The following is a 14,281-nucleotide window of genomic DNA, read 5'->3' as shown; positions in this document are numbered from 1 at the left end:
ATGCAAATAAAATTTTGTATAATGTAAATAGAACTGGCGTAAATTTTTGTAACTCACAAATAAAACATTCTCAGTTTTACATTATCATATGTAATATAATAAAATTAATATTAAATATATACATATAAAGTATAAATATATAAAAGTAAAAGAAGAAAATGAAAATAAGAATTTTGTTTTCATAATTTTTTTTAACGATTTACAGTAAAATATTAAAAAAAATGCAAATTGGTTCATGAGTGGTTAGTTTTGAATAAGCATTGGAATCTCCTCAAAATTGAGCTGCCACTGCTCTCAACCTTCTCTCTGTCTCCTCCTCTCTTCGCTTCGGAACTTCCGAAGATTCGATTTTTTTTTTACTAATAAACTATTTCGAAATTCTTCCCCTCCTCTCAATCTCTGTAATCACAATATAGACAGCAAAGCTTCTTCCTTTCTTCGATTCCTTTGTTCAAACAATGGCGAATGCATCTGGCTTCTTCACTCATCCTTCGATTTCCTCAATGCGAAGCAGAACCCACCTCCCGATTCAAGTTTCTGGATCTGGGTTTTGCGTCTCGAAACGATTCTCCAAAAGGGTCCTCTGCTCTAGCCTCAGCTCCCTCGATGACAATGCTTCTCGTTCTCCTTCTCAATACCGACCACCCAGGTGATAAAAACTCAGTCTTTGATTCCTTCTTTAACAATTCATTGATTCTAATTCGAAAGTTGATTACTTTATTATGTCTTAGCTTTAGCTTTAAGGAAGATCTTTTAAGACAGAACACAAGTTTTGCTTTTGTCTCTGATTTATGCTTATTATTAAGTCTTAGCTTAGCTCTAAAGGGTATCTTATTCAACATTCCTTTTGTTCTGTCTGCTTAAAGGCTAGTTCCGAGTGGCTGCAAACTGATTGGATCTGGTTCAGCTGTCCCAAGTCTTCTCATTTCTAATGATGATCTCGCGAAGATCGTCGATACTAATGATGAATGGATAGCTACTCGCACTGGTATCCGCAACCGTCGAGTTGTATCAGGCAAAGATAGCTTGGTTGGCTTAGCAGTGGAAGCAGCGACCAAAGCCCTTGAAATGGCGGAGGTTGCTCCTGAGGATATTGACTTAGTCTTGATGTGTACCTCCACTCCTGATGATCTCTTTGGTGCTGCTCCACAGGTATTTATTTCTCTTTTGATGGAGTGAAAAGTCGCATGCTGATTGTTTCTGTATTGATGGCAGATTCAGAAGGCGCTTGGTTGCACAAAGAACCCTTTGGCATATGATATCACAGCTGCTTGTAGTGGATTTGTTTTGGGTCTTGTCTCAGCTGCTTGCCATATAAGAGGTACAAATTCAAATAAGAATGCAGAAAATTAATTAGTAGCTAATGAGATAACCATCTTTTCTTTTTCCAGGAGGCGGTTTTAAGAATGTTTTAGTGATTGGAGCTGATTCTTTATCTCGCTTTGTTGATTGGACTGATAGAGGAACTTGCATCCTCTTTGGAGATGCTGCTGGCGCTGTGGTTGTTCAGGTAACGAACATTCTCTACTGGTCTTCGTTGAATCTTTGTTCTTTAGTTTAAACTTGGCACTTTGATTTGGTGCAGGCTTGTGACATTGAGGATGATGGGTTATACAGTTTTGATGTGCACAGCGACGGAGACGGTCGTAGGTAATTTAGATTCACATTTCCTTATGGCTTCTTCATCTTCTTGTTATTTTCCCTTGAGATTCTCTTGTTTTTTTGCAGACATTTGAATGCTTCTGTTAAAGAATCCCAAACCGATGGTGCTTTGAGCTCCAATGGGTCAGCGTTGGGTGACTTTCCACCGAAGCAATCTTCATATTCTTGCATTCAGATGAATGGACAAGAAGTGTTTCGCTTTGCTGTCAAATGTGTTCCCCAATCTCTGGAGTCTGCTTTACAAAAAGCTGGTCTTCCTGCTTCTTCCATTGATTGGCTCCTCCTTCATCAGGTAAACCTAATGAATTCAAGTTAAAATGGTGGAATATTTTAGAGCTTTTGAAACAAGAAAAAGGTTTAAAAATTTTGCAGGCAAACCAGAGAATATTAGACTCTGTGGCTACAAGGCTTCAGTTTCCACCGGAACGAGTGATATCAAACTTGGCTAATTACGGCAACACAAGCGCTGCTTCTATCCCTCTAGCTCTTGATGAGGCGGTGAGAAGCGGGAAAGTTAAACCGGGACATACCATAGCCACTTCCGGTTTTGGAGCCGGTTTAACTTGGGGTTCAGCAATTATCAGGTGGAGATGAATGGTGAAAGTCCAACATGTAAGTTTACTTCAGAGCCAAAGTTTACTTTTCTCTTCCACAGGGTAGAGGAACCACTGGAAATTGGTTTAAACCGGTCTGGTTTAATCCGGTTGAACTGGAAGTAGAGCGCATTTTGTTTGATTTCGTTTCATTTTCACTTTCGAGGTTTCATTGTTTACTTGTTAGTTATTGTTTCCTTGGATCTTTTTCTGTTCTTGAAAACCTTTTTTTTTGTTGGTGATAGATGAATAGTTGTTCAAACCATATTTGTTCAGAATCTTTAGAACCTTTAAGCACCATTATGCACTTAAAACTAAACTTGGTTCTTGATCGCTAAAGAACATTTTGCACTAAAAATTCTTTAAACATAGATGGTAAGTGTACGGTTAGCAAGAACATGCGAATTATACCGACCAAAAAAGCAGTTTAACAATGAATGTGAGAAAATAAATTAACTGTTAACATGACTGACAATATCTAGAAAAACGAAGAAGAAGGGGACAAATGAATTCTCCAGAAAAAAAACTGCACATTAATTTGAACGATTACACGGAAGGGTTATTAGGTGCAACAGTTTGAATAGTAGACAAGATAGTCGTGTTACGAAAAAAAAAAAAACAAGATGGTCGTTAAGCATGTGTTTCCTAGATTTGTCAGAGCATTTAAGGGAGCTGCTACAACTACCGATCCAGCTAGATCGACCAACCACATCTTAAGATCTCACCGTCAGTACCTGTGCCGACCCTGAGAAGAAGCAATAGAATAGAAGCCCGGCTTATTTCGTTTAAGAATTTAACCGACCACCAGCCGTAAAAATTTCTAGTAGTCTAGTGGTTTCTATAATGAAAGCTAAGTAAAAGTTCAGTTTCAGCCTTCTCCATTTATTTACATTTAACTTTTTTTTTTCTCTTTTTTTTTTTTCAAAAAAAAAGCCTAAACTAAGCAGATTCCGAAGTTGAGAGTCATCTCGGAGGAACTAAATCAACATAAACCATAGCATAAGGCAGATTTATAGCACCTCGTGCTAGTTTGTCCGCCATTGTGTTTTGTATCCTTGGAATGTGTTGAATAGTGAAGGTGGAGAAGTATTCCTTACATCTTAAAAACTCTTCCATGTGTGTAGTGAAACCGGCCACACCATCTTCACCAATTGTGAGCAGTCTGTTGCAAACACCACCTCTGAGATATGTAGGATCTTCATGCACTTCATCACGCATATCAAAGCTTCACATTCTGCATGTAAGGTGATAGACCCCTGCGAATAGACATTGCACCCATCATAGTATCAGTGGATCGTTCTTTTCTGTAAAACCTCCTTGTTATGTGAAAGAATCGTGTTTTTTTCATGCACCATCGATAGACATCGATTTACCCCATGTAAGATAGGACTCCCAATATGGGGAAGGACCCTACATGTAGCATCTTTAATCTGGGATTCAGTTCATAAAGCACCTTCAATCTCCACGGTACGAAGAATATGAGGAGGATTCCCAACTTTAATGTTAAAAATCTTAGCATTGCAATTTTTCTAGATATACCATAAAATCTATGAAAAATAACTTAAGTCTCTTTTTTTTTGGAATCCGCGAAAATAGATAATCTATGTTGGTAAAAAAAAATTGGATAGTAAAAATCCATGGAGAAGGAATGTTAGATAAAACCCTGTTTGAAGTGCCAGATGACATTTAAAAAGCACATGATTAACAGACTTTTCCTCTGCTCCACATATGTGGCACTGTAAATCACACTTAATCCCACGAAAATGAAGGTTCTTTGTAACCGGTAAACTACCCGAAATTCTTTACCACACAAAATGTCTTAATTTTGGCAAACAGTTGAGTTTTCACGAATGAGCTAACAGTGGTTTAGTATTAGGGTCCATATCACTGTGTTGAAATCCTCTATCAGGATATAATTTTTTTCAGTCTGATATCCTGATTTAACAGTATACCTGCCATAATCTGTAAACTGCCATCCATATAAGTCTGGGTTTGGATGGCGACTAATGGCTAAACTCCGAATAATACTCACATCGTTTTGGTGAACATATGCATTGAACAAATCCAGATTCCAAGAAAGATCGATTGGATTAATTAAATCTTCCATCTTAAGTAATGAATTCAAATATTGAATTTGAAGTTTTAGAATTGCTGACTTTGGGCGATGAGCGAAGATCTAAGACCATCTCCAATGTATTTTGCTATTTTCACCTCTAAAATAGAGGAACTCTATAATAGAGGTGAGATATGCTCCAATGTATTCTCTTAAAATAGCAATCTCTAAAATATAGAGTAAAAAATAGAGGAATGCTATTTCTTCCTCTATAAATAGAAGAAAAAATAGAGATCTCTATTATAGAAGAAGAAATAGAGGTGAGTTGGAGCAATTTCACCTCTAAATGCTATTATAGAGGTGAAAATAACAATGGATTGGAAATGCTCTAAGGATCCTTTATACTATATTTTTTTTTAATTTTGGGACAAACACTGAAAAAACGGACGAGACTCACAGTGACACAAAAAAAAACTCTCTTAGCTATCGGCACGGCACCGGAGATGGGAGCCAGCCACTTTTTTTTTTGAAAATTTCTTAAATGCAAAAGTGATCAAATAAGCTATTGCTTTTGATGAATTTTAAGTATTACTAAATCCAACCAAATTTTAGTTTGGATCATCCATCCAAACCAACTATAATTTATCATTCTATAAAACTGAGATTAACCCATGCCCCTTTTCACTTTTTCGTTTACATTTTCCCTTCAGATCTTCTCATTTTCATTACAGATAAATTCAATTTTCTCATGTTAGAAACATGTCCACTGCCTTTTCCTCTAAAATTCATATATTGTTAATGTAGTATGTTATTAAAATAAGAAACAAGTTTGATATGTGCATATATTTTTAAATTATCCAAAATACAAAAAAATGCAAGTAGAACCAGATGGCCATATATGTTATTATTCTTGCAGAAAATATTTAAAATATTACAATTATAATAACATTACTAGATACTGTATATAATTATACATTAAAAGATTATATGTTGAAAAAATAAAATTGTATAATAATTTCAAATTTAATATGATTTTAATAATAATTTATTTTATTCACTTATTCTATCTAAATATATGTTTATTCTATTTTATTCATTATGATATGTTTGGTCTTGTTTATTTCACTTTAATTTATTTGATGCATTTGATTTCACTGTCTGATTCATTCACCATTTAAACATATTTTATGGAACGTTTGCAAATATGCCAATTTCAGATTTTCAATTAAAATCTTAAAATATATAAAATTAAAGAAAATTGGTAATATTGTTATTTGATGTACCAAATGACAGATAATTTGAAGACAACAGAGGCTGAATGTAAACGTGTTCGTCTGAGTCAGATCCCTGTCAAATCTTTGGTCATGTTCTACCAAGTTTCACTGGCACTTAATATCCAATATAATAATTACATGGCGCCACGTATAAGTTTTTAATTTAATAGTATATGTTTCTTATAACTTTTTTTTTGGCAACATATGTTTCTTATAACTAATACTACTATATATAGGTTCTTTTAAATCAACAAATAATAATTTACAAGTTAGTGTACATCAAATTATCAACTAATTCCAATTTTTAATACGTCACTATAAGATTATACAAATTAAATTTCATTAAATAAACCCAATCAGTAATGACCAAAAATATCTTCCAATATCTATTTTAATTTGAGATTTAATAAATATCAATATGTTGATATCCAGTAGATTTGTTTTTGCCAACTATCCACTAGAATTAAATAAAGAAACCATTTATATTAGAAAGATATCAGATTAATTAGTATTTTTATATTAAAGGATACAATTAGTATTTTCTACTCTTTTTGTTTCATATTAAATGTTATTCTGATATTTTTTTTCTTGTTTCACAAAAAATATCACTTTAGAATTCTAATACAAAATTTATTTATTTTCATCTTAAGTTCACTGCATAGTGCATTGATTTTATAAATAATTTTATTTATCTCAAATACTATTGGTCAAACATGTGTAATTAATAGAAATTTAATTACATTTCATTTATTTTTTTAATGTGTGTAAAAATGTCAAAATGATACTATTATAGAAATATAAAGAATATTAAATAAAAAACCAGTTATATTAGAAACTAAATCAGGTTAATTAGATTAATTAGTATTTTTATCCTCCGGCTCTGACTTTTTTGTAGGATCTTACAGAGTTATTTTGGATAGCATTCGCGTATTACTAGGACTGTCTTTTTCGTATATCATGACAAGAAATAGCAGATAAATATCAAAACAAGTAATACTAAAATTAAAAATATATTGTTTAAAGTATACCCGATAAAACGTGAGACATGACTTTTTTGTTTTCCTTGGAGATTTGTGAAAACCTTGCAAGTGCCATTGCACAGTTTTGGTGGAGTTCAAACCCTTCCAAAAGAGGTATACACTGGGCGAAGTGGGAAAAAGTTTGTTTACCAAGAGAGGAGGGTGGAATCGGTTTCCGTATGATTCATGAATTCAATCTAGCCCTATTGGCAAAACAACTATGGAGGCTACTTCAATTCCCTGATTCTCTGGTTGCACGGGTTTTGAAGGGAAGATACTATAGATTGAGTTCTCCACTAAGAGTGAATAATGTTACAAGGCCATCCTATGTGTGGACAAGCATTACTTCTGCAAAGAATTTGCTATTGCTAGGGATCAGACAAAAGATACATTCAGGATACGAAGTTAAGGTGTGGGAAGACCCGTGGATTCCAACGACCCCTGCGAGACCAGCTACCCCCACAGCGCCAGCTATGCACCCTAATATGAGAGTCAGCGATCTCATTGACCAGGTCTCGAAGGAGTGGGATGTTGGTTTATTGGAAAATTATGTCTCTCGTGAGGACATACCTCTCATAAGGAGTTTAGCCATAAGCTCAACTCATCGTCGAGATTCTTTCTGCTGGAACTACACAAGGAGTGGTCAATACACAGTTAAATCTGGATATTGGGTGGCACAGAATGTATTAAAACCACCAGTGGAGAATGAAGTCGTAGAGCCAAGTATCACAAAGCTCCAAGCCTTTGCTTGGAAGGTAAAGGCGCCGAAGAAGATATGTCATCTTATATGGCAACTGTTAACGGGTCATATGGCTGTAACGAGGAACTTAACAAGACGTAATATGAGGTGTGACAATTACTGTCCAAGATGCGGAGAATTAGAGGAGACAGTGACTCATGCATTTTTTGAATGTCCGCCAGCTCTTCAAGTCTGGTCATTATCATCGACTCCAACAAGTCCAGATATATTTCCGGTATCAAGTGTCTACACAAATATGGATTATCTGTTCTGGAGAAAGAATAGTTTCATCGAGCCGAAAAATGACAGAGATCCTTATCCCTGGATATTATGGTATATTTGGAAGGCTAGGAATGACAAACTCTTCAGAGGTATAGATATAGATCCCTTGGAGCTAGTTCGACATGCAGAGAGTGAATGTCGGGTCTGGTTTGATGCTAATGATGTGGTACGATCAGTGATACCACCTGTGGTACAAGATAATATTCACGAGGCACCCCAAGCCATAAGCTTGAGTAACATCTGCTTGTTAGATGGATCTTGGACACATCCTGCTCAATTTAGTGGATGCGGCTGGTTATGGGTGGACAGTGCTGGGAACTCTCAACTCATGGGAACAAAGAATTTCACTCGACTTGAATCAGCCTTGCATACGGAAGTAGAAGCACTACGGTGGGCGATGGAGAATATGCTACAACATTCGACATGTCAGAGCTTCGGGACAGACAGCAAGGAACTGGTTGCAATGATTAAGGACCCACAGGCGTGGCCAAGCTTTGCGACAGAATTGGAGAGGATAGAGACGTTACAGATATGCTTCCCGGACTTCAACATCATTCATGTTCCACGGGCGCGCAATCAGACTTCAGATTTTTTAGCTAAGACTGCAAGATCCTTCCATAGGGAGTTATTTTTTATTGGTTGTTCTATTCCGGTTTGGTTACCCAGACCACCTCAAGTTTGAGTAATAGAATGGCCTTTTGACGTCAAAAAAAAAAAAAAAAGTGAGACATGAAAGTTGGGTAAGGGTAGTTTTGGAAAAAGTATGGTAGTTTAAATATGTAAAAGTCAATGTTTTTTTGAAAAGAAATATGGTAGCTAAATTCGTTTAAAATCAACTTTCGAATGAATATTTCAGTTATTTCTTCATAATATGAAAAAATTACGGGTTGATCAAAAAAAATTACGGTAATTTCTGATACTTTTTTTTACTGAAGGCATATGGCAATCTCTGATTTTTCAATAGTAGTTTTAACTTTTATTATATTTCAATCTTTTTAAAGTTCAAATACTAGTCCCATCTTTCAAATTGTTCTCGTAATAATATACATATAATTATTTCAACAAAATCGAATAAAAGACGGAAAATGGGAGACGAAAGAGAGAACCGGTGAGATAACCAAAAACAAAAATAATATTAAAAAACTAACTACGAGTTAGAAAAATATAAGAAGACAAAAAAAAAAGGGGAAAGCTGGGTAGTTTTTTAATTTTAGTTTTTTTAGTTTTTTTAATTTTAGTATTTTTATGGTTATGGAGCCAAATTTCTCATGGTACAGATCGGTTTTAAATAACAAATAGATTATTGTTTAGATCGAGCACGTCTTTGCCATCAGAGACCGAACGGGTCTTCTACATGTGGATCTTATTTTCCCACGTCCAGTAATTTATAGATCTTGTCGTTTTATTACATGAGATCTTGTCTTTATCTTTTAATTCAATAATACAAAAACCAAAGAAAAAAAATTCTTGTAATAACGAAAACTGTATACAAAGAAATGCTGTAACAAAAAAAAAATTACAAGTGGTAGATATGAGCTAGTTATTGATTCGAGAGTGGCATTTTCATCAAACTTGATACTAGATCGCTTTTTAGAATTATATTGGTAACCAAAATAATTGTCGTTTAATCACCACTCTTTTCAGTCTATTTTCAAAAACGTCATATTTTATAGACGTCAAAATTTCAATTTTATAAAGAACTATAACACATATTTTATAATGTTTAATATAAGGTTTTATAAAGTGTAACATGTTTTGTAATCCCTTATAAATATGATGAATTCTTATAAATTTATGTTTTATATTAACTGATTGTAGATGATATTTTACTACAATAAATTTAAGCCACTATCATCCATTATCATATTTCGATATTGAATAGTATATCATATGTTGACAAAAAAAAAGGTATATCATATTATCTTAGTTTAGCGAAAGTTATTACAAGACACAGTCAGCAACTGTTGTAGTATTAATCTCCCCGTTTATTAGCTTTTCATTAAAAATCGTTTTCTTTAAATTATATATTTTTCCAAATGCCGACCCACTCCAGTTCTTTCTGCCTTTTAACCAATCCAGTCTCTCTCTAGCCTATCTACCTGTCTGAATCAATATTTTTATACATATTCTCAGATTTGTTTTCCTATATAAATTGGAGTGACATATTCTCTTAAACCAATCAAACTAAAGAAAGAAAAACAGAACAAAAATGGCAAGCTCTGAATCTCTCTTGCCGGTCAGCTCTCAACAAGATCCATTATCTGATTCAAGATGCGACTCTATCCCGGAGAGCCGGAGAAGAAGACCTATTAAAGTTCATCTCGCCATCTATTCTGGTTTTCTTTTGATTGCTTTATACGTTACTCTCATCATTACACACGGCGGATCCGCACCCAAAAATGATGTCAATGATGACACGACGGTGGAGTCACGTGCTCGTTTGGCCGGCGTGTCGGAAAAGAGCAACGACCATATTTGGAATCTTTCCAATGATCTGAAAGGAGAAGCGTTTGCCTGGAACAATACTGTATTGTCGTGGCAACGAACTGCGTTTCATTTCCAACCTGAGAAAAATTGGATGAACGGTATTTACACTATTTATTAATCATATAAGAAGATAATGTTTTTCTTTTATATCTTTGTAGCTAAAATAGTTATAAAAAGTGTGTTCACCTTTTTACAAACAACATAAAAGAATGTTCATTTTTCCACGTTTTCTATAGACTTTGAATTTCATAACGATTTGTATATTTAGACCATAGGTTAATAGAAAATATTTTAGTGATCAAGCTGGTATCCAATATGTACAGTTTCAAATCTGGAGAATTTTCAATCTGGAATCATACAATTTCATTAAGTTTTAAAATATACAAAGTTTTATTATTTTCATTTCTAATTTATTGTTTCTTTCTCTCTCTCTCTATTCGATGGCGTATGTTGGCTTCTCCGTCTGCAGATCCTAATGGTAAGCTCTAGATCCTACATTTTTTTTTCCTTTGACCTTGTTTTTATTTATTTATATAAATGCAAAAGAAATTAAATGATTGGCTTCTGCTCCAAGAAAAAAAAAGATTGGCTTCACAACTGGAGGATACGTCTAAAACCCAAAAACATTATTGGTAGAGATATATGACAACATGGCACGTTTGCGGGCCACAATAGATGTCACTAGAACAAAAAAAACATAAATTGTAAAACATAAAAGTAAATATTTTTTTTTGGTAACTGATAAAAATAAATATTGTGAGAGACAATTATTAATTTACACCTAAAAAGGTATATAAGTACAAAGACAAAATCTCAACAGAAAGTCATGTAAGCCAATAACGTCCCTTTTGTTTTGTTTAGTTTGCTTTGTATACACCACGTGAGTCATGTGCAAGTTGAACAAATCATTGCTTGCCCATTAGTGTGTGTTGAGAGCCTTTTTGTGATCTGATTAAACTCGTTCTACCAACCCAATTATATCTGAAGCGTCGTGTACTTTCTTGGGCTTATTTGCTAAATAGCCAAAAAAAAAATGAAAATTAGATTTTTAGAGAGAGAATAGAGAGAGATAGGAAGAGAAAGTAGGAGAGAGAGGGTGTTTTTAGTTAGTTAGTGAATTTTGTTTTTTTTTTGTGCTTACTTGGTGCAATTTCCCTACTTTCTTAGTGCTAGCTAAGTTTTTTTTTGCCCATGCGTTATGATAAACCTATCCTGCTCTGGTTTTCATTATTAACTATTACAAAATATGTTACGTTTAAACCTTGTCCAGGTCCATTGTTTTACAAGGGATGGTACCATTTCTTCTATCAATACAACCCAAATGCAGCCGTGTGGGGTGACATTGTTTGGGGTCACGCTGTATCAAAGGATCTTATCCACTGGCTTTACCTCCCATTTGCCATGGTTCCTGACCAATGGTACGATGCTAACGGCGTTTGGACCGGTTCAGCTACTTTTCTTGATGATGGTTCTATTGTCATGCTCTACACTGGTTCCACCGACAAATTCGTACAGGTAATGATTTTTAAAATCCATTTATTGCTTCACTAATCACTTTAGTAATGCTTGTGACAGTATAAAACGTGAATAATTGTTTCATAATTAATATTGATTCCAATTCTTGTGTTAATGTTGTTATTTACTACGCTTTTAGGTTCAAAACCTTGCCTATCCTGAAGACCCAAAAGATCCACTTTTGTTGAAATGGACCAAGTTCTCCGGCAACCCGGTTCTTGTACCACCTCCAGGTATCGGTGCTAAGGACTTCCGTGACCCAACAACTGCATGGAAGACATCAGATGGGAAGTGGCGGATCACTATTGGCTCCAAAATCAACAGAACCGGTATATCTCTTATTTACGACACAACAGATTTCAAGACCTACGAGAAACATGAGACCTTGTTGCACCAAGTCCCAAACACTGGAATGTGGGAGTGTGTTGACTTTTATCCAGTGTCCAAGACTAAAGACAAGGGTCTTGATACTTCGGTCAATGGACTGGATGTTAAGCATATCATTAAGGCTAGCATGGACGATACTAGAATTGACCATTATGCCATTGGGACATACTATGATTCTAACGCAACATGGGTCCCCGATAATCCTTCAATCGATGTCGGGATTAGTACTGGTTTGAGATATGATTACGGTAAATTTTATGCATCCAAGACGTTTTATGATCAACACAAGGGACGAAGAATCTTATGGGGTTGGATTGGTGAATCTGATAGCGAAGCAGCTGATGTACAGAAGGGTTGGTCTTCTGTTCAGGTATGGTCTCTTAACCTAAATTAAGTGGTGTGAAAATTAGTTTTTTGCAATATTATTTGCTGTCTAAGTTAGGTTTTACTTTATGTTTTGATGTATTAGTTGCTTGTTGTCTAAGTTAGGTTTTAATTTTATCTTACTCATGATCAGGGCATCCCTAGAACTGTCGCATTGGACACAAAGACAGGGAAGAACTTAGTCCAGTGGCCAGTTAAGGAAATTGAGTCTCTGAGATTAGGACGCAAGAAGTTCCACATGAAGGTTGAACCAGGGACGGTAGTTCCAGTTGATGTAGGCCCCGCCGCACAGCTAGACATAGAGGCTGAGTTCAAGATCAAGAAGGACGATCTCGAAGTAGTCTTTGGAGATGACTCCGTGGAGGACGACAAGGAGTTCAGCTGTGAAACAAGCGGTGGAGCCACCGTACGTGGGGCTTTAGGACCTTTCGGATTCTCGGTTCTTGCTGACCAAAGCTTGTCGGAACAAACTCAGGTTTACTTCTATGTGACTAAGGGAAAAGATTCGAAACTCAAAACGTTCTTCTGCACTGACACCTCAAGGTAAGTAGTTCTTTAACAAATTAATCAATACATAATTGCATTTTAAATCTTATATCAATTAAAATCTATTAAATTGATAGGTCGACCATGGCAAATGATGTTGTGAAACCGGTATATGGAAGCTTCGTACCGGTTCTAAAAGGAGAGAAATTGACCATGAGAATCTTGGTAATAGATTATATCTATAAATCAATAAATAATTCATTAGTATTCATACAATAACTAATGTAATTAAATGTTATTTTGCTTAGGTGGATCATTCGATAATAGAGGGGTTTGGACAAGGTGGAAGAACATGTATTACCTCAAGGGTTTATCCAACAAAGGCCATCTACGGAGCTACAAGGCTTTTCTTGTTCAACAATGCTATTGATGCGACTATTACGGCGTCGTTTAAGGTGTGGCAAATGAACAGTGCTTTTATTCATCCTTTCTCTGCGAACGATTTGGGTGTTCCTTCTAGCACCTGATGATTGTTAATTATCTACAAATAAGAATGGGCTATTGTCATTTGAATTGGTGTTATATAATTGGTCTGTTTTTGATCTGTCATCTGTGTGATCAGTATTGATTCATTATACGAGTGAAGAGAATAAAAATGAAATTAATTTCTAAAATTTTTGTAAAGGAAGTTGGAGTTCGTTTAGTTACGATTGCTCAAATTCTGGAATGTGAAACCCATTTTTCCAAGATATATGAAGAAATTCACTGAAGGAAAAAACCTATACTAAATAAAATGCACTAATTTGAAGGCCTATGAGAATGTCCATCTCAGCAAAAATAATTTAACCTATACAAGATTATCTATCTATCTATCTAGTTTGTTTATTTAAGAGATTATCCAATTTAAAAATGCACATGAAAAATTGATGTAATTCTATTTTAATAAAATAGATAAATTCGAAACCAAACAAATGAGTAGTTAAAAATGCTCCTAAACATCTTATATTACTAAAACTATTTAGCATGCTATTAAAAATAAATATATTGTCAAAGAATATATCGTTCTCAGTTCTATATATAGTTGCTTCCAAAAGCTATTATAAAATACATTTTTCTCCATTCTATCTATATTTCTTACTTTTTTTGAATTATATATATATTTAAAGGTATACGAGCATCTTTGTCGCCATTTCTATATTTTTCTTCTAAATTGTTTCTTTCTTTATTATAGGATTTTTATATTTTAGAAGAAAAATATATAAGTGAAAGAACATATTGAGAAAACAACATTCATCTGTTTTAGAAACATATATTAAAGAAATTATCTCTATTTCTAAATTTTTTTATAAAAAATTAAAAATTAAAAATACATCTAAAATTGACTAACTCCTGTCTCCAAA

At 34.5% G+C, this 14,281-nt stretch overlaps 2 protein-coding genes across 2 annotated transcripts; both read left to right on the top strand.

Annotated features, from left to right (window-relative positions):
- The first annotated feature begins 237 nt into the window (after positions 1–237).
- Positions 238–2,533, top strand: LOC103838380 (3-oxoacyl-[acyl-carrier-protein] synthase III, chloroplastic). Its single transcript, XM_009114817.3, has 7 exons — positions 238–649; positions 867–1,152; positions 1,216–1,321; positions 1,392–1,510; positions 1,586–1,650; positions 1,729–1,954; positions 2,035–2,533. Exons 1-7 carry the CDS (start codon positions 459–461, stop codon positions 2,254–2,256), a joined length of 1,215 nt encoding a protein of 404 aa, XP_009113065.1. The 5' UTR covers positions 238–458; the 3' UTR covers positions 2,257–2,533.
- A 7,098-nt stretch (positions 2,534–9,631) lies between these two features.
- LOC103838379 (acid beta-fructofuranosidase 3, vacuolar) lies at positions 9,632–13,584 on the top strand. The gene is made up of 7 exons (XM_009114816.3): positions 9,632–10,207; positions 10,579–10,587; positions 11,380–11,624; positions 11,764–12,381; positions 12,529–12,938; positions 13,019–13,106; positions 13,190–13,584. The coding sequence occupies exons 1-7, from the start codon at positions 9,832–9,834 to the stop codon at positions 13,406–13,408; spliced, it is 1,965 nt and encodes a 654-aa protein (XP_009113064.1). The 5' UTR covers positions 9,632–9,831; the 3' UTR covers positions 13,409–13,584.
- Positions 13,585–14,281: the final 697 nt, after the last annotated feature.

The sequence above is a fragment of the Brassica rapa genome, chromosome A09 (genome assembly GCF_000309985.2).
Source record: "Brassica rapa cultivar Chiifu-401-42 chromosome A09, CAAS_Brap_v3.01, whole genome shotgun sequence".
Taxonomy (NCBI): domain Eukaryota; kingdom Viridiplantae; phylum Streptophyta; class Magnoliopsida; order Brassicales; family Brassicaceae; genus Brassica; species Brassica rapa.
This window is presented reverse-complemented; position numbering and strand designations above follow the sequence as displayed.